General features: G+C 37.5%; 1 protein-coding gene across 3 annotated transcripts in view; it reads left to right on the forward strand.

Moving 5' to 3' along the window:
- The window catches only part of DROSHA (drosha ribonuclease III), a 70652-nt gene that overhangs the window by 4902 nt on the left and 44776 nt on the right, over positions 1-20974 (forward strand). For all 3 annotated transcript variants that reach the window (XM_063162328.1, XM_063162307.1, XM_063162317.1), the window contains 11 exons: positions 1258-1350; positions 2264-2495; positions 3062-3203; positions 5697-5851; positions 9256-9336; positions 11030-11116; positions 11224-11310; positions 14172-14243; positions 15771-15852; positions 17044-17118; positions 20449-20618. In XM_063162328.1, coding sequence (XP_063018398.1) covers positions 1258-1350; positions 2264-2495; positions 3062-3203; positions 5697-5851; positions 9256-9336; positions 11030-11116; positions 11224-11310; positions 14172-14243; positions 15771-15852; positions 17044-17118; positions 20449-20618 — 1276 coding nt within the window. The remainder of the gene's footprint in view (positions 1-1257; positions 1351-2263; positions 2496-3061; positions 3204-5696; positions 5852-9255; positions 9337-11029; positions 11117-11223; positions 11311-14171; positions 14244-15770; positions 15853-17043; positions 17119-20448; positions 20619-20974) is intronic.

Here is a 20974-nt window from a genome sequence, read left to right on the forward strand (position 1 = left end):
GGAGTTTTCTCCTTTTTTCTGCATAATTTCAAACTTCAGTTTTAAGTTTTAAAAGCGCATGTTTTCAGTAGCTTCTTTCTCTAACACTTTTGGATTGCTACTTTAGGCCAACAGCTTCCAGATCTACTTGATAATGTATCTACTTATTTTGATTCAGAACTGTTTGCCAGACTTGGTGTTGATTTTTTTGTGCAGCATCTGTCTCTCAAGCAAATCAGATGGCATAGAGTATGCTCTCTCTGAAGATGGAAATCCATGCCTGAACAAGGCACCAACAAAAAAGGATAAATGGGGCTGGGGAAAAAGGATAGATGATTTATCTGAACTTTTTGCTATGTAAATTTGCATTGTTTCCTATTATGATTGTGGAAACAAAGATATATACATGTTCATAAATAATTTTGACTCATTCTGTTAACCTACCAAGCCACTTGAGGCACCTGTTTTTAATTCTTAGTGTACCAGCAGACTAGAAGTTTTAACAGATGCACAATGACTTACCCGCTGTTAGCAGAGTATAAAAGCTGCCTGTGTGATCTTTCCTGCCTAATAAATACAGTAATTTCATAGAATCATTTAGGTTGGAAAACATCTTTAAGATCATCAAGTCCAACCTGTAACCTAATGCTGCCAACTCCTCCACTTAATTGTGTCCCTAAGTGCCACACCTACATTTCTTTAAAGTGCCTTCAAGGAATGATGATACCACCACTTTCCTGGGCAGTTGTTCCCTTGATAACCCTTTGGATGAAGAGATTTTTCCTGCTATCCAAATAAAATCTCACCTAGTGCAGCTTGAGGCTGTCTCATTGTGTGTTACCTGGCAGAAGAGGCTGACCCTCACCTGGCTACACGCCCCTTTCAGGCAGCTTTAGAGAGCAACAAGGTCTTCCCTGAGCCTCCTTTTCTCCAGGGAATACAACCCCAGCTCCCTCAGCTGCTTTGCCATTCATAACAGGGGAAGAGGAAAAATGGTAATAAGTCCTGTGGGGAATTCATAGATGTCACCTCTGCATGGTGTGAATTAACTCTAGTATTGAGAGAGATGGCTTTGTGACAAAGGTGGAGGACATGGACGCTTGGCTGTCTTTTACAAGTTTCTTGAAGGTTAGTGTTAAGAACATCTGGGTTTTTAGCAGTCAGCATGTGGATGTCATTTTGAATAACATGATCTTAGGCTGCTGTTGTGTTCCTTTCAGGTGTAGAATGTATGAAATGCCAGATTTCTCATTTAACTCATTTTTTGAACTTTTCAAGGGAGCGGGAGAGGGAGAGGCATCGTCACCGTGACAGCAGAAGATCACCATCACCAGACAGATCCTACAAAAAGGATTACAAGAGAGCAGGAAGGTAAGGAAGGCTGCATGTGGTCTCATGAGCATCTGAGGCTCTGTGCATCCACTCACGTGAGGTTTTGTGTATGCATGTGAAACCCAGAAAAGATGAGTGTCTTAAATTCATAATCATCTACTGATACATGCCAGTTATCTCAAGACCTTGTAGAGTTAGAAACAGGATTAATCTCCGGAGGCAGGGAGTTTCATTGCTGTGTCCTAAAGACTTTCTCTTAAGCCTTCTAGTCTGTAAAGTACCAAAATTATTTAGAGTCGCTCTTGATTATCTTTTAGAGGCTTTTCTTATATTGCTGTTCCTTTCTGAAAGTTGAAAATATTGCAACATTGTAGGTTTTGTAGGCAGGGGAGATGAAAAAAGAAGTAGGTAGTTACATTACTCCTCTTTCAAAAGCATTACTCTTGTGATGCACCTTGTGTTGTTCTAAGGTGTATTAGGGTAACAAAAGTGTTGATTCTGTAGAATCCTTTTAATAAAATCCAAGTTCTTTTGTCATGCCAATAGTTTGGGGCTGTGCTTTGAAACTTCTTACTGTAACTTCCAGTTATGACTGATGTGACTTAGTTTTTACCAATGAGTTCCTAACTTAAAAGCAATTCACCTAGTATGCAAGTAGGAATTTTAATATAAAATGACATGTATTTTTTATTTTATTTATTGAACATGACTTAAAATAAAAAGCACATCAAATTTTAATATTTTAATATTTTTAATATAAAATTTTTATAGTAGTTCAAAACTACAAATTACTCTTGTACTCTTTGTGGTGGAAAAGTAAAAAGCTGGAACTGGAACGGCAGCTGGATTTTGCTGTAGTTTATATGATAGAATGACTTACTGATCTGAAGCAAACTGTTTTTCATCTTAAAATAATAAAGAGAATTGCTTTTGTTTGCTTTCTCCCACTAAGCCGGTCGCCAAGCAGAGAGAGAAAGAGAACCCGGTGGGAGGAGGACAGAGAAAGGTGGTCTGAGAACCAGAGCTCCAATAAAGAGAAAAATTACACTGCTGTCAAAGACAAAGAATCAGAAGAAAATGCATCTGAAAAAAATGAAGAGGAAGATGAGGAATTGCTCAAGCCAGTCTGGGTTCGCTGTACCCATTCTGAAAGCTATTATTCCAATGACCCTATGGATCAAGTGGTATGTCAGCAGGAACTCTAAAATGACTGCAGACAGTCCTTTATAATATGAACCCCTCAGCAGGATCATAATTTTGTGTCATTTAATTCTTCTCTCTTCCCAATCATCTCAGTCTTTTAGTCCTGTTAGGGCTTCATTTGTTGCTGTTCTCTGTTTTTTATCAGTTCCTTCTGTCTGTTAGCATTTAGCATTCAGATAAGTGGTACATGGAAGAGGCATACCTTTTTTCTTGCCTTCAGGAGGGAGAGATCTATTTTTTCCCTGTTATACACTGTGTTTAACCTGTAAGCAAAAATGCCTCAAGCACCATATATTCCTGCAAATTTGGAGAAGTGCTAGAAGTGCTATACCAGCAAATGAAATAATTTCTCTGCTAGTTCACCTGGTGAAGAAATGTAATAATATGCTAAAGCTTTATTAGGTATTCCCATGTTTCACTGAAAGATCTGTCTTTCCCACCTTTTAGTTTTTTTTTCTTGAAATGCTGATAGATGTTGACTTCTTGTGCTATTTTAATACTGTCCTTTTTTTTGTTCTGTTGTTGTTCTAATTTTTTTCATTTACAGGGGGACTCTACTGTGGTAGGAACAAGCAAGCTCCGGGATCTGTATGAAAAGTTTGACGAGGAGTTAGGAAAGCGACAGGCAAAGGCCAAAGCAGCCAGGCCACCATGGGAGCCACCAAAAACCAAGCTGGATGAAGATTTAGGTAGGCTGAAATAATGGCAAAGCTCTGAAATTGACTAATCTGTAGTTAACCTGTTTTGGCAGCTGTGTGTATTTAATAACGTTGGTAAGTAATTTTAAATCTCTCCTTTGTATTTCATGTCCATGGGAGTTTTACTGTAGCTTTTGATGGAAGTAGGGCTAGATTCTTTACCCAGAAAGCCTAGGGGGAAATAAGGAGTACTGAGCACTACCAAATGCTAGTTTCTTCCATGGCATGAAACACCCTGAGCATGATCAGATAGTCCAGAGAATGGCACATGAGAGGCTTTAAGGAGCTCCTGGTTTTATATTTCTAAAGAGCGAGCAAGAGTAGTGGTGATAGACTCTGTGCTGTAAAAGCAAAAATCTGAGTTTTTCTTCAGTATTGTATTTTTGTTGTGCAACTCTGCTTAGTGTGGTCAGACATCTGCAGAAGTATCACTTTTCATAACATACTTTATCTGCATTATCTTGTTCCACCTATATGTTCACTTCTGACAGTGAAAATCCAGCAGCATCAAGTACTGGGGAAGTACTGGTTGAATTAGCAGGGCAGAGGTTTTTATAGCAATTTGTCTCCTCAGAAATCAGCGAAAGCTGTTTTTCTTGGTTTGTTTTGTGAAAATTGTTGTTCTTTTCATACTTCCAGCATTTCAGTGTTTCATAGTGTGTTTTTTAGTTAGCTGCTTTAGTTCAAGAAATTTGTAGGCATATCATGATAATTTAGATACTCTGTTGGGTTTGTTTTTTAGATATCGCTTCATGTTGGCCAGGTGAGCTGCTTCAAACTCTCAAGTCTCATCTTAGTAACTCATTAAAAAGTTGCATAACAAAAATTCCAAAGCTGAAATACAGGCATAATTACATGGTTACATGCTGATGGTATAAAAAATGCAGTGAAGAGGACAGAAAAAAACTAAATACAGATGAAATAAAATGTGGACTTACTTTTGTAAAGGAGTTCTTCACATTGTTTTGAAGAGTGAATTTGCATATATTTAAACTCCTTCAAGAATCTCTAGCAAAGTTAGCTGTGGGGTTTTTTAGGAGGTGTTTTTTTATGTGTGGATGAATCAAGGATATGGCTGCTACACTCAACATACCTGTGTAAATCCCTTATTCCTTAGATCTCTGAGGAAGAAAGCCTGCTGCTCCAGGCTAATACGTGATAGTGCCAAGGGCAACTTCTGCATTTTCTTTTCCTCTCTTTCTGGAGAACCCTAAGGCTCTATGTCTTCGCTGTTCCCCTGGGCTGAGTTGGTGTCGATGCCAGCTTCTCCTACAGCCATGTCGTGTCTAGTAGTTTGTCTTATTTTGTACTTCAGTAAAGGCTGTCTCTGTTCTGGCTTGTGTTAGCAGCAATCATGTGTTGCAGTGGGATTGCAGTGCCCTTCAAGAAGGCTTTTAGATCATGAAAGGCTGATGATGGGACAAATTCTTTCCTATGAGGACAGTGAGGCAGTGGAACAGGTTGCCCAGAGAAGTTATAGGTGTCCTGTCCCTAGCAATGTTCAAAGCCAGGCTGGATGGGGCACTGAGCAGCCTTGTCTAGTGGGAGGTATCCCTCTCCATGGCAAAGGGATTGGAATTGAACAGTCTTTAAGGCTCCTCCCAACCCAAACCATACTATGATTGTATAATTTCCATACATTACATTGAAAAGTTCTGTGTTAGTCTTTTGAAACTCCACTTTACTCTCACAGGTTCCATGCATATTTTGCACCTGAAAATGGACATCAGTATTAATCAGATGTATATCAGAAACTTTTGAAATTTAAGTTATTTGTACGAATATGTGTGCACACTTCATGAGGAACCTGTTTCAGCTGGGCATCGATGGCCTATGTAGACCACGTGTTCCAAGGATGTATTTTATGCCAAATTATGAACTGTAAGAATACATCTTGAAAACAAAAAAGGAACACATTTTCCTAGTGATGCTCTCTCATTTTCTCTCTCTCCTTTTTCTTTCAACTAAGGAGAGTCTAATGTTCAGTAAAAATGTGTACTTTGAAACCATAGTTTCACAGTATTTGAAAAGTAATATATTTGCTCTTATGTCAAAACTTAAAAAATGGAAGAAACTTTGCATTTTATTCCAAGAATAAAATAAGCTTTACTTGCATACTGGTAAATGTCTTTGCTATGAAGGCATTTATTTAAATTGTAGCTGAGGATATCTGTGGAAATGAGTGACTACAATTACATCCATAAGAAAGAGATTCATTTCACAGTACCACAGGAGATTGGAGATATTGAGTTCAAGGTTTTTGTGTGGAGGTGTTTTTTTTTTTGTTTTTTTTTGTTTTTTTTTTTTTTTTTGTTTGTTTTTGTTTTTTTTGTTTTTGTTTTGTTTTGTTTTGGTTTTTTTTGTTTTTTTTTTTTTTTTAATGTTAACTCCAGACTTTAATTCATAATAGAGAATACATTGCTATGGAGAAGAGGGCATGTGGAAGTGTTTTTCAGCCATCTTTCTTTCTTCTGTGTGAATCAGAGAGCTCCAGTGAGTCAGAGTGTGACTCCGAAGATGACAGCAGCTGCTCCAGCAGTTCAGATTCGGATGTTATTGACGTCATTGCAGAAATTAAGCGTAAAAAAGCACACCCTGATCGTCTCCATGAGGAATTGTGGTACAATGATCCAGGACAGGTAGGGTGTGAGGGAAAAGTGCTGGGTGTCCAAAGGTCATTCTCCCAATACATTGAAAATTTTGTTGTGTGCAGACTGACTTGCAGACTGACAAACATGCAGAGTGCATTTCAAAATGCTTTCTTTACCCCTGTTTTCCCTTTTCTCTCTCATCTTCAAAGCACTTCACGTTTGATTTCAACAGTGTGGTTCCAGCTAATTAATCCTGGGGATTATTCAGTTGGAATTACGTCTGACAGCGTTAATAAAAGCTGAATGCTAACAATGTGCTAATGCTGTCCTTTTAGCCTTGAGATAAAGGTACACAACCGGAGAAAAGGCAATGTGTTTACATCCTTTACAAATTTTTCACCTTAAGCTCTTGGCTCATAATGATAAATAATGTTTTAAATATGCAGTTAATGCTTCTAATTTCTTGTCTAATGGTTCTTTTGTAATTGCATGGAGATTGTAGTTCTCATTAAATGTAATTGCTGAGCTCATGAAGTGCTGTTTTGAATGTACACATTGCATAGAAGACTAGTTTTTGTTTGCAAATCCACTATCTTCATCTTTCTTACTTAAGTATTTTACAATCTATTCTCTCATTTCATGTGGCACCTCAGGAAATTTATTTTTCTGTCACTTTGTGGGATGTATGAGTTTAGCATGCAACAAATCATAATGTGAAGAGATACTGGAATGCATATTGCCACTGTGGTAATTCAAAAGTCTGTTGAATATTCTATTACAGATTCATATTTATGCTTCTAGTTAAAAAAATGATTGAGCATAGCTAGCTGTTTTTATTTGTATGGAAAACAAAATTAGCAAACTGTTCAGATATTTAACAGAAAAAATTACGTGGCTCTTGGGCACACTTCAAAGTAATATTCTGTGAAGAATATTAACAGAAAAAAAGTGAAATGGCTGTAGAAGGACTAGATCCAGGAATGTTTGGTATATGAATTTCCTGCTGAAAAACTTACTTTACCAAAAGCTTTCTTGAGACTGACTCTTGATCTTTCTTGAAAAGGCTAAAATCAATCATGGTGAGCCTGTCAGTGCTGTACTATTTGTGTGTAGATTTTATTTGAAAACATTTAGTGAAGTTTTCATAGGTATTTGTCTGCTTTCTGTCAATAAATAAAACAGGAATGATTGCCATGCACTCTGACATGTACAGGTACCCCATCTGACATGGAACTAGATTTCTGGGATGGATCTTCCCAACCCTTCAATCTGAGAAGCTTGTTTGTTAACTTGGATAATCTCCAGCAGTGCTGAGAGTTTCCAGAAAATAAATTGTTAAATTCAATGCCTCCACAGTGGCTTTTGCCTTACAAATGTGATCTGCTTGTTTGTGTTGCTCTGTTGGTCAGAGAAGGCATTGCCTATGTGAATTTGTGATCTCTCACCATCATTTTACCATCAATTCATGATGACTCTCTGCAATCTCTGCATTTTTTTTTCTATGAGCAGTGTTGTTGGGGACAAGATAGATATGTATCTGATTGCTTCTCAAGTCTTAGGCTTTACAGGTGCTTCATATCTCTCTCAGTTTTGGCCTGTGCATTTGAAATAACAGAGGCTGTATTCGTGCGGAGCAGTTCTAAGAATTAAGGATGACGATTTTCAGAAACACGTGATGATTATTTAAATAGCCTCAGTGGGTGCTTAGTTTTGGAGCACTGATGAGCAATTAGCTGTTGACTGCTTTTTTTAATTCTCTTCTGTCGTGTTGCTGTACAAGCCAGTGAGAAAGTATGCCTCTGCCTATGAGCATGACTCTATTTCTTTGAACCTGTTCCTTCCTTGAGGGTCTCAGAGTATGAGAAAAACTGTGTGAACAGCAACTTGTCACGTCACTCCATTGTTAAGATTGTGTGACTAAGTTTCCAAAGGAGTAGAGAAGTCTCCTGCTTCTTATACTCCTTTGAACATATGCATTGTGCCAGTCTGAAGAAACTGAGGTTAACATCAAACTTAAAGGTTGCGTCCCTATCCCAGCTGCCTAAAGCTGACAATGACAGTGGTTTTGTGATTCTTCCTTCCTGTGGTATCTTCATGTTATATCTGACATGTGATGATGCCATTTAGCCCCACTGTGGATGCTTATGTTTTCAGATGTGGATGTTTATGTTTTCAGACTACTTTTAATAGCATGGAAAGTTCTGCTGGTTTTTCTGTTACATTGCAAGTTTATTGTTTGTTTGGTTCTTTTTTTTTCTCTAAGGCTAAAAGAAGTTTTTGTGACGGTGTTCACAGGGTTTTTGAGATGAGGGAAGAGACGAGAATTTGACTCTGGATTTCAGAAGGCTTGATTTATTATTTTATGATATATATTACATTAAAACTATACTAAAAGAATAGAAGAAAAGGTTTCATCTCAGAAGGCTAGCTAAGCTAAGAATAGAAAGGAATGAATAACAAAGGTCTGTGGCTTGGACAGAAAGAGAGCCAGCTCTGTCGTGATTGGCCATTAATTCCAATCATCCACATGAGGCCAGTCACAGATCCACCTGTTGCATTCCACAGCAGCAGATAATCATTGTTTACATTTTGTTTCTGAGGCCTCTCAGCTTCTCAGAAGGAAAAAATCCTAAGGAAGGTTTAACAAAGTTTAACTTCTTGGATTCAGGCTTTGATTAAAAACTGGGGTTGGGAACTTAATTTGCTTTTCTCGTTTGTTTCTGGGCTTCCTATGTTGTATTTCTGCAACGAGCATAATGTTAGAGCAGAAAGCTTAAGGCTGTTGCAGTAGTTGATAGTCTGTATTGATCTTTGTCATAAAAGTGAAAAGAAAGACACCAGCTTTATGATGTATTGCACTGGCCCTTTTTGGTATAGGCACCTGATGCACCCATACAGAATACTCAAGTGGTTTTTTTTCCTCTTTTATCTTTTTTACTGATCTATTCACAGGATGGATTTGAAGTGTTCCCATCAGTTCTTTAAAGCACCAAGTAAAATATTTGAATGGCCTGCATTTTAGAGGATTGCCGTGTTCCATGGCAGAGGGCTCAGTCGAGGATTGGTTTTTCCATCAGAGAACTCAGTGGAACTGTTTGAATAGGGAGAATTCAGCATGTAAATATTGATACATGCATGTTTAGGACCTGAATTTTTTTTTAGGCAGTCAGCATGCTGTTTGTGTATATAAGCAATGGAAAAGAGGTATTTTATAGCAGGGTGGTAGAATTCTGCTGAGAATGTTTTTCCATCCTGTGCTTCTGAAACAGTGATGGAGTTCTGATGCTGCTGTGTATTATACCTCAGTGTTTTTGGTTTTATTGGCTTAAGAACATCCACTTAATCTAAGCATGACAGGCTTTTAGAAGCATCAGCACTCAGGGCATTAAAACCAACATACTTTTCCAAAAACACTTTTCAATAAAACCAGAATCCTATTTTGTTTTTGACAGATGAATGATGGACCTTTGTGCAAATGCAGTGCTAAAGCCCGGCGAACAGGAATAAGACATGGCATTTATCCTGGTGAAGAGGTATTAGTAATTCTAAGGATTGCAATTATGAATACAAACTTGCAGCTGTATGCTCCTGCTTGGGTTGATTTGAGGGGGTTTTCCCATGATTTATGGGCTGAGTGAAAAAAACCTCTTATGCAGTTTCAAATAACTTAGTTGCATAACCTCATATTTATAATATAATACTGGTAATGAAATCCACCTGGAAATATAGAAAACTTTTGCCTGTGTTTGTTTAGTTTTAGGATTGTTTGGGGTTTTTTTTAAGTTTCTGAAACATGATTGTGTTAATAGAAAAGAATTGTGATCAAAGATCTGCTATCTTCAAATGGATGAATGTGTTGTGAAGGGCCCACTTTGTGAAGTGATTGCTTTAAAAGAAAAGTAAATAGTAATTCTGCTGCTGAAAGAAGCAGGAGGCTTGTCAGGAGGCATTCTTGCCTTAGCATGTAGGCTTTACTGCTTATCTTCGTAGTTTTTCTTGAAAAATTTTATTTTTCAGTTGGCCTTCCTATGTATATTTACTGATATTTACTGAAACAATTGTTTATTTGTCTGCAGTTAAGGAGTTATGAACGTTTCTGTGAATTATATGAATTCAGAAAATTCACTTTGATCTGGAGCTTACTATAAATTTCTCCAGTTCAGGATCTATTCCTCCACCTGTTGTATCTAGGGTTCTTGCAGGAAAGGAACAAAATTTAGGAGGCGAAAACTACTATATATAAAACTTGCTGCATGAAGGCAGCTGCTCCCTGGAACAATGCCATCTGAGAATCCCAGGTTTTACAAAATCTTTTTGGATATACTGCTTTTCACAGTGTCCAGTAGGTGGAACTGCCTACTTTTGAACTAGCTTGTTTGCAGCTGCCTTGTTGAAGCTGTGAGAAGCTTGTTTTGGGGCTGAAGAACCACCTTCCTTACTGCCAGAGCAGCGTAGTGGTGTAGCTGTCTTGCCATCACCACAGGCCAGCTTTTGTCTTGCAGTTCAAAAGAGTACCCTGCTCACTGCAGTGGTTTTATTCTTTTTCCCAGTGTATTCCAAACAGGCTGGTGGCAGCCTCTGAACCGCAAGCTGAATGTAGGGCATATGAAAAAGTGATTTTGTCTGACGGTTGAGGGGTTTAGGTCTTTACACAGGACTGCTTCAGAACAAGCTGGAAGGAAACATGAAATCACAAGTGTCTGGCTGCCTTTGGATCTCAATGTCAAGCATTACAACCTGGGAGATAAGAGTGGCATTACCAGAGCCACCTCTGTGATGGTAGACTAATCTCATCTCTTCAGGCCTCAGATTTCCCCCAAGCAGATGAGCTGATACCTGTCTGTCTTGATGATGTACTATGAGATCTTCTCATGTGATGTCCAGGCTCCTCTTTGTGAACTTTTAAAATGTGTTTCCTGAAAAAGATTTATATAGGAGGGGAAATCAGTCTGGAACAGCTAACTGTTCTGTGTAAGAGAGATGGAGAGTTAAATGAAAAAAATAAAAGCCCCTTTTTTGCTTTTGAATAGCTTTAAAAATATTTCTTAATGTGAAAATGGAGATAAGGCCACACTTTCCTCCTTCCCAGAATGCTTAATTATGACTACCTGCTTTTATTTAATTTTTCCTAATGCATATTTCATGGTTATTAGAAATGCTTTATTCTCCTTTTAATCTAAATTTGCCTTGACTCTACACATAATTCTACTTATCTCTTTCTTTAAGCCCATTAAACCATGTCGTCCCATGACCAACAATGCTGGAAGACTGTACCACTACCGAATTACTGTGTCACCTCCCACAAATTTCTTAGTAAGTACTTTATAAATAATTCAAACTAGGACCTTGATTTTGTTTTCTGTGACAAAAGTCATACTGCTTCTTGCTTACTCCCTGATGGTTTTGTTTGCTTTTTTAAGACAGACAGACCTACTGTTATTGAGTATGATGACCATGAATATATCTTTGAAGGGTTCTCCATGTTTGCACATGCCCCCCTGACAAACGTAAGTATGGCCATTGCTACATACTTCAAGGTTCATACAGGGGATTTCTTTAGAAGGTGCTCATTCTCTCCCGAAGCAAAACATCTCTCTAACAACAATACATGCATGCTACAAACATCTTACCAGCACTGGGCACAGGGGAAAGATATTTGTGCTAATGAATCTCAGGTTTTGTCTTGACTGATTGTGTTAGGCAGCGTCTTTGAACTGTGACTGAAGCTGTGATGTGCATCGAAGAAATGTTTTTTGTGTTTCACAGTTTGGAAATGAACTAAACCATGGAAGAACTTTCCAAGACTGCTAATTGGATTTAAATTGGCTGAGTGGGTGTATTAAGTAGGCAAAGTTTAAAAAAATAGCAATAGCCACAAAAAAAGGTTTTCCTTTTAAGTGACAAATGAAATTTTTCAGACATCCACTCTAAAGGGTTTTCTCTCTTAAAACTTACTGAGATGTATCCAATACTTTGTAACAGCTGTTCAGCTTCTTCGGGATCTAGCAAGTTACAATTTTTTGTAAAAGTTGTAGATATGTACAGGTTTTTAATTTTGTCTTTTGAAAGCACATGTAACAAGAAAATTGGTACCCAACTGCCTTGCTTTCAATATAAGCTGAGTTAACCAAACATGAATGGAAAATATGCAGATTCTTAATTTCAGTACACTTGAAGATTTTTTTGTTATCTTGGTAATTTCAAGGTTTCCTCAAAAAGTTCAGTATGTGTTAAGTTTCTATGGTTTTTATACCTATTACTAGCTACCTCACCAGTGCCACAACTCAGTGTAAGAATGAATACGAACACAGGATGGAACAGTTTGCTTACCCAATGGATATGATAACTCTTCACTTCTGGTGGTCAGGGGAAGGCAGTCTTGTTGAGAAGTCAATGAGAGAGTGGAGTTCAGCCTCTGGCATGGCAATGGGAAGCACTGCTACCCAGTAGCGTTAACTCAGCCTCGGGATTCAAGGCAAATTTATCTCAAGGCTTCGTGTTTTCACTTTGCAAATGAGCAAAAAGGAGCAGTTTTGTTTTACTCACATTAAATAATAAAGAGATCCCCTTATCTTTAAAATTTTTGTGTCTACTGTGTGACAGGAAGGCAGAGAGTTATGGAAATCTTCAATATAGAGGCAACAAGGAAAACTCTTCTTTGATATGAGTAGTTGGTGAAGCTGTTAAGCTTACTGTAAAATGCATGTTTACATGCACTTCCAGATAGGGGAAGTGATCAGCTACAAATGATTCTTTTTGACAGAGTTGAATACAAAGCCACACTGTGGTGCCAATTCCTGTTAATAACAGATATAAAGCCCTTTGGAAGGAATCCCTCGATGTCATGAGATGATTTTGGCATACAACATAAAACCTGCTCTTTGAGGGACACTTCAGAACATATTTGGTAAAATGGAGCAAAAGGTAGTAAAAATAGAGATCTGAGCACCGACATCAATTTCTGTAGTATGTAATCTTAAGTTTGCATAATTAGGGTTATTACTGAATTTCTACTGTTGTTACTGAGTAATAATTGAGCAGCTCAAGTATTAGGAAAATGGTTAGTACAGTCGTAGAAAAAAAAATTTTATATTTAAATACCAAACCAGTTTTACAGTACCAACCATGTGCTCCTTTAATGTGTATTTGCTTGTGCACATGGAACTCCAGTTCAAGGGGATCTTAGTTGTGGTCACTTCTCTAAAGTATTCAGCTTCTAGTTTAAATTATGTGTTAGGAACTAAGTAAGCAATCTGTGCTTTTTTTAAAGCCTCACTGATTTAAGTGTGGCAGGTTTTCATCTGCTCAGATTCTAAATGGTATATTTAGCTTCCAAGGTTTTAGGAGGGTTTTTTATTCACATTTAATACTGTATCAAATTGTAAGAAATACAATTTTGTTTGGTGCAGCTTTGTAATTTCTCAATCTGTCAATAGATTTTTTAGATATCAATATATTTTTGTAGGCAAAATAGTCTAATGTTTGACAGTGGGCTGTAAGAAGATGCAAGCAGAATATTGCACTTCAGCTATGTACATTGATTTTATTGCAACCCCAGCACTGTTCAGATATTTATTTGTGTGCTTATAAAAGTAAAATAACCTTGGGTTGCTTCACTTTTGCAGATCATGTAATTGTTCTAACATTCTTTCATACCTTTGAGGCCACTGAGTAGTAAAATTTGGTAAGAGCTGTAGATGTGTAAGGGAAAATTAAGCATTTTTGTAGTCTTTTAGGAATTTAGCTTTTTTCCTCAGAAAATCCCATTGAAAAAATGAAACACCTTCAGCAAATTATGGACTGTAAAAAGGTGAAAAAAGGAATTAAATGTTTGTCTTGCTAGCTAGTCAGAAGAAGTTGAGAATATTTATGGCATGAATTTAGTATAAAACTGCAATTTATTCCTAAGCTATAACGTTTGACTTAAAACTGCATTTTAAGACAGTACAGCTGACACAATTGGCAGTGTGCTAGAAACACCTTGCTTTCAGAACACTCTATCAATTTGACATGCTGTGTCACAAACAAATTCACTTGCAAATATCCAGTTGAGAGAAGATAGAGGTTTACTGAGGTTTACAGGTGTACTTTTCCTCCCAAAGAAAATTTCATCTCCAGCAGATGGCATTATTTAACTTTCCTTCAGCATCCCTCCTGTCAGCGCTGTGTTTTATTATTGAGGTGAAGGCTGGAGCTGGTGCTCCCTTTACATGTGCTTGTGTTCTTGTCTTTGCATGATCCCCCAGAGCAGCTGTTTTAGTCAGGGCCCTTTTCAGCTGACAGTAGTACCTTTGCATACAAAATTGTGTTAACAATATATTTGATGCTGTATAGTTTTTAATGCTGAAAATTTTCTCTTTTCTTCCAGATTCCTCTATGCAAAGTAATCAGGTTTAACATTGACTATACAATTCATTTCATTGAGGAGATGATGCCTGAGGTAAGATGGAAAATTAGTCTAAAAGTCAGACTAGGTTATGAGTTGTTGGTAATGTCCCACCTTGTGAGATCTTAAGAGACTGGCTCTGTTCTGAGCGAGTGGCTGAAACAGAACTTGAATTTATAGGTACTAACATAAATCCATCTACCTGGGCTATCATATATTAAAATCAAACAATAAGAAGTGCTTATATCATAGGTTCCTTTCATTTTAAGTTATATGCAAAATCTGTAAATTGAAGTAGGCATCACCCTTCTCTTACATCTGACAAAAATAAGGCCTGTGGAGGTACTCCTTTGCCATGACTGCATGAGACAATGGCAGAGCTGAAACTTAATCAGAAGTTTGAAGCTCTGAAGATTGCTTATCAGTACTTAATATAAGCTGTTGCCAAAACAAATTTCCTGTGGATACAAACAAAGCACATTGAGTTTATAATCTGTTTGTGGTGGGTTTTTTATTACTAATTAATGCCTGGTGGAGCCAGTTTGAAAAGTAAATTGCTGCAGTGGAACAGTGTGTACAGAGGCACCCCTGCATATTTACTACACAGATTGGATCAGTATTTAATTTAGTCATATATATTTACATTTTGCTTTCTAGTTATCCCCTTTTCTGTTGCTCAATGGCATCTAAATTTGTGCAACAGCCTGAAATGCCTCGGAAAGAACATTGTGATCAAAGAATTAATTTCTTGTTAGTGGATGTATTATGTTGTCTGCAGATCTTGTTGAACTGAAACAACAAAAGGCCACCAAGCAAAATAGGGAAGTCACCATTTGGGAGGACTTCTGGGTAAATGGCTACAGCATTATTTGAAGACTGTCTTTACTAATGATTTTTGAAAGAGAATATGATGTGGAGTTTGGAATTTACAGCCAATATCATACATGCACAATTTCTGTCAATCTGGCCTGATTCTGTTTGTTCAGGAAAGTTTATATGTTCATTCGCTGAAGGAGCCACTTCTTCACTTGATGAAACTAATCTGGTTTTGGGGTTTTTCCCCATTTCAGCTTTTTTCTTTTTCTTCTGTTGGCTGTTTAGGTCATAATCCTCAGTTTGTGTTGTACTCATGCTTGCTATGGAAGTGATCATGATACCGCAGATCATGATTTATAAATATTTATTATGAGCATGTGGGAAAAAGTGAACTATGAGAAAGAATATTTCTCAGAAATGTTTCTTCTGCTTAGCTTGCTCAGGTGGAAGGGGTTTTAGTGCTTGGCATATTATTGCAGATTTATAATTTTTGCCTATACTGTTGATTTGGACATTGAGTGAAAAGGGTTCAATACCATTCTTTCTTGACAATGCTTTCTTGAAGAGACCACTGTGCTACATTAGAGTAGATGATCACAAATATATCAGTACTCAGCAATATTCCAGAGCCCAGTAACTAGTGGTTGGCAGATATGAAGACGCTGGTTTTTTTTAATTGTGTTTTATTTAACTATATATGAATGGCATTATTTGTATTACAGTATTATATATTTATAGTTTTATTCTATTTTTTTGTTTTCCCAGAATTTTTGTGTGAGAGGTCTTGAACTGTTCTCTTCATATCTATTCAAAGATATTTTGGAATTGTATGACTGGAATCTTAAAGGTAGTGTTCTCTTTGAGAGAGTCCTCAAAATAGCAATGTAACTGTTGTTTTCCTTGAGAAGGACAAACTTCATCCATTCTTCAAGAAGATGAAATTAGAGTTCAGTAGTGTGAGCTGTTGCAATGAAAATGCACAAACTTGGCACTGTAGTCTCATAAATAAACTGAATTTCTGCCTTGATCAAGAACTTTTATATTTAATCAAACAGTGAATATTACTGCATGTTTAATATTACAGAGTATCATGTGCATGGTATTTTGAAAGTCAACGTGTCAGGTAGAGTATTCTCTTATTTTACAAGCTAACAACAAGTTACTCATACAGTATTTTTCTGCAGTCAACTCAGAAAGCAGTGTCATACAGACAGCTGTGGAGAGTTAAGGTTATCATTACAGCTGCATGTTTGTGTCTTTTGACAAGATGAAAATGCTTCTTTCGGTGAAGACCGCAACAAAGGAGAATGGTCTAAAAGAGAAATGAGAGTATTAAAGAATTGCATTTCAGTATCTGTAGGGTGTCTTGACTTTGTCTGTGGAGTTGCCCTCTGCACTTTATGTAGTTAAGCAGAGGAGAACACAGGTTTAATAGATTTTGTGCAGCCTTTGGTTTGATACTAAATATATATACTAAATATATTCTACTATCAGTATTGTCTCTCTTGTCACTGCTTCTGATTGTTCTTTCTTTTTTTAACACCAGGTACTTACAGGTTTAGTTTTTATTTTCTTGCAAAGCTTTATATAATGAATAGGAAAGTAAAAAAACCCAAAATCTCACAAAACAGTACTCTGGAAATTTCCATGTTCTCTTTGTTATGGTGAACAAAAACCACCCCACTAATTGGGAGAAGATAAACATGTGCATGTACCTGTAAGGCTTAAGTGTAATAATTAATTGATTATATAACCAATCTTTTTCTATTACTCTTTTATTTAAAAGTAATGGGGTTTTTTGTTAGCTTCTTATTATTTTTAAATTATTTCCATTTCTTTTAAATTGTCATTCTGGAAGCTTTCACTACAAATTGTTTCTCTGGTTTTGTTTTTTTTTTTGTTACTTTTTGGATTGAAACTTAAGCCCTATCAAATGTAATCACCATTCATTGATTTTTTCTGCAGCAAACTTGCCTCTCTTCTCCTTTTGCAAATATATTGCTGGTCATAAATTTTCTGTATATTTTTCATATTTAAGGTCCTTCACTTGAAAATGATTCTGTTTCCTGTCCCAGATACCACTTCATGCCGCGGTTTGTGAGATTTCTCCCAGGTAATGTTTCTATTATATAGCTTTATACAAATTAGAGCTAAAAATCTTATAAAAAAACCAAAAACAAAACAGAAAACAACCCTATCCCCCAGAAGAAAAACTTCCACAAAAAAACCTTTCTTGCAAGTCAAATATTTCAGTCAGTGCAGAGATCTGGTGCTTCTACCTGAAGTCTTTAAAGCTTGCTGGCAATGTGGATGGTTTACTCAGAACTGGGATTCAGATGGGCAGGCTAAGTCTTGCATCCAGCTTTTGTGTGTGTAGTCATTTTAGGCAGTGCTGGGTCTCCTTGGCATGCTCTGTGATGGAGCTGTGACATTTGAGGAGTGCTGTTACCTAATCTTGCACATTTCATGTGGCCCCAGCTCATCAGCGTACCATGTGGTCCGATCACAGTTCTTGATGTGCAAGGGTCAGCATCACTGGCACCTCCAAGTATGTTTTTCTGATAGTTTCTTTATCCTAATGCAAGCTTAGACCTTGTAGCAAATAGTGAAAGACAAAAGCCATCATTCCTGTGCAGTTCAACCCTGGCCTGGCAGCAGAGGACAAGATTCCATGTGGAGCATTGCGCTCATTTTGAGCGGACAGCTTACGTAGGCATTTAATGTGTCCTAAGACACCAGGACAGGCTTTCAGTTGATGTAAATGTCATGGCTCCATTGAAAATGTCCTGCTGAGATCCTGCCAGTGATTGCTCCAGGAGGGTTGTGTGGACAGAAGGATGTGTTTCACCTGTAGGGTTTAGGGTGCAGATGAAATAAGGAACAACCTTCATCAAGAGGGCTGTGACCTGGAGGTGCTTTCTGGTCTGGGCTTTGAGATTTTATTGGGATATTAGTTATAGCTGGTGCAAAATGAGTTTTGGCTTGTTACTGTGGAGAGTACTGATGGCTAGATGACTATTTCTAATTGTTGTTCCTTCCTGGATACACAGTACTCAATCAGAAGCAGAGCTCTGAGGCTTGCTAGCAAACATTGATTTGGTTTTGCTGAAGCAATTTACAAAATAAGCCATCAAGCCACATGTGGCTGATTAACTTGACCTCATCACAAAATGAGAACAAGTTTGTCCTGCCTAGTTTGTGTAGCTTGAGGGTGCTTTCCTGTTCAGGGTTTTAATATTCTGATTTTTTTTTTTTTTATTTTAGATTAGAAGTTAGCTCATTCTGTGCTGTTGTGTTGTTTACTGATAGGGAGGGATAAGTCTCTCTAATATTATTCCTGTGTATGTGTGCTGCTTCTTCTTTAAGGTCCCCAGGTTTCTAACTCTTTTTAAAAAATGCCTTTTTTCTGATATTCCTGGATATGTAGTTGCCTTTTAGCATCTTTTTGACAGGTTTTTTTTAATCAAGCTTTCATTTTTTATTGATTATTTTTTGAAGTATCCTTGAAGATTTTTAATTTTCAGAGAGTGGAAATCTATTTCCTTCAGGTGTGTTTGCAGAACACTTCTTAAGTCTAATCAAAGAAGATGTTGGTGCATCAGATCTCTACACATCCATCAGCTCTCCCTTTAAAGATAGGAATGAATTGCTGATTTCCCATCCCTTCTAATTTTTCTTTCTTACTTTCCTAACATTGTCTAAAAATAATGAGGTTTGGGATGTCAGGTTTTCTGTGTGGATTTTCTTAGACACAGGCCTCGGAGTAGCTCTGACCTAGTCATATCCGGTTTACTGAGATTCACAGCATGCAGAACAGTTGCTGTATTGTATTCATTTTCATAGGTTTTTATGATGATAAATATATTCAGAGAAAAAAAGCCTAGGAAAAACACATTTGAGGTCCCAAGTACTTCATATTCGTATTTAGAAAGAGTCTCTGACTTACACTTAGCACAATCATCTGTAGCAACGTGTACATAATCTTCCATGGGTAAGGATACACTTACATTTTAGTGATTGGTGGGTGGGAGCTACCTCTTGTGTAAGAGTATAATCCAGTTGTTGACAAAGAACAGTCTTGTAAGTGGAGTCCCCCTTTAATTTGAAGGAAAACTTTGCACATTTGAAAATCTGTCCCTGTAGCTATTTAGAAGTATTTTCTATTTTCAGTGAGGTTAGGGGTGTATTTTCCCCACTTAAGATTCCATCTTGGAGTTTGGGTGAGTTAGCTGTTCTGAGAGGCCAAGTTACACCATTGCCTGTCATCATTTCTGTGCAGTAGTGCTGTACTCCCAGCAGAAGTAAGAGAAGGGCTTGGTTCCTCACATGCCTTGTAGAGGACATCATCTTACACAGTGCTGCTGTTGTGCAGCAGCTCTGCAAGGCTTCTCCATCATGCCTGGGATCACACTCCTTGTGCTGTGGTGTCATCCCCCATATTGCTCTGAGGTTTTACTCCTGGTTTGTCACCATTTCTCTTTGTGGGTGTAGTGATAGAGAGAATATTCTCAGTGACTGGACTCGATTGTGTCTGCTCCTTGAGGGAGGAAAATCAGCATTTGTGTTCTGTGGGGCGGAAATGCAAAGATTCTTCCCTACCTGCAAATTAGCCCTGTTATTAAGGGAGAGAATTAGAGAGATGTATGTCAAAATTAAAGCATTGTGGGAACATGCAGTGACTTCTCACTGACATGAGCAGACTTAGTGGACTTGAATAGTCAGTGGTCTGAGTGATCACTGAGTGGTGATTTGTCAGAACCATCACTCACCTTCCCTGTTTGCATATTCACATCTATACCTGGCTACCTGAAGCCAGGCAGATTATGGTGTCTTCTTTTATTACAAGCAGCCTTTGCTGTGCATTTTTCCTGGGAACTCAGAGGTGTTAAGTAATTTTCACATGCCCTTGATTCATTTAGTGACAGAAGACAGCATGAGGCTCTTTAGTCTTCATTACTGCAGTTATGGTATGTAAGCACTACAGATGAGTTTAAAGTGCATGGATAACTTACTACATCCATCCAGAAGCATCCTGTAAAATTTTGAGTGTACTTAAAAAAAGCTGCCTAACGCCTAAAGGCTTTTTAACTGCTGTTGTGAAAAGAATGATAAAATTGTGAAAAGGAAGGTATAACTGGATAGCATATCTGATTGTTCTGCTTACTCATTTTAAAGTTTATTCAGGCAAGTTAGGAACTTCAAGTTTACAGTACTATGGAACTGTTACTCTTGCCACCATTCCTGTTACTGCTTTAATTTAGCAATTATGTTTATGTGTGAGCAGTATTCATCAGTAAAACATTTGCCTTCATATTTGTCAAATCATCTAAGCATTTTGCATTTTATTTTGTTCATACAAATTCTTTGTGTTCTGCATATTTTCTCTTATGCTCATGCTTTAGGAATGAATTTCTAATATGTATTTTTTATTTATGGTTTTAAGATGGAGGAAAAGAAGTACTCTCAATGCATCAGATTCTTCTCTACTTGTTACGATGCAGTAAAGCTCTGGTGCCTGAAGAGGAGATTGCCAACATGCTTCAGTGGGAAGAACTGGAATGGCAGAAATATGCAGAAGAATGCAAAGGGATGATCGTTACCAGCCCTGGCATGGTAGAACAAATAAACAATTTTTTGGTTTTTTGAACAATCCAGTGACATGTACATGTCTTCTTTCAGAGAGTTTGTTACAGGATAAAATAGAGCAGAAAAAGGTGACCAGTGGCAGTTGCAGATTGCAGTAAGAACAATTTATTGAGTGGTTCCAACCCTGAATTGTCCCCTCTGCTGCTGCACTAAAGGGTGTATTTTCAGATGGCACTGTTTCAATGTGCATGTTAAAAGGAAGAGCTATATTTTATGTGTGTAAAACTTTCCTGTTTTCTCAGACAGTCTTGATGTGCATGATCTCATTCTCTTTTCCCGGACACAGCACCAGAGAAATAGTAACTATTTGCTATTTACTTTCC

The sequence above is a fragment of the Melospiza melodia genome, chromosome 1 (assembly GCF_035770615.1).
Source record: "Melospiza melodia melodia isolate bMelMel2 chromosome 1, bMelMel2.pri, whole genome shotgun sequence".
Taxonomy (NCBI): domain Eukaryota; kingdom Metazoa; phylum Chordata; class Aves; order Passeriformes; family Passerellidae; genus Melospiza; species Melospiza melodia.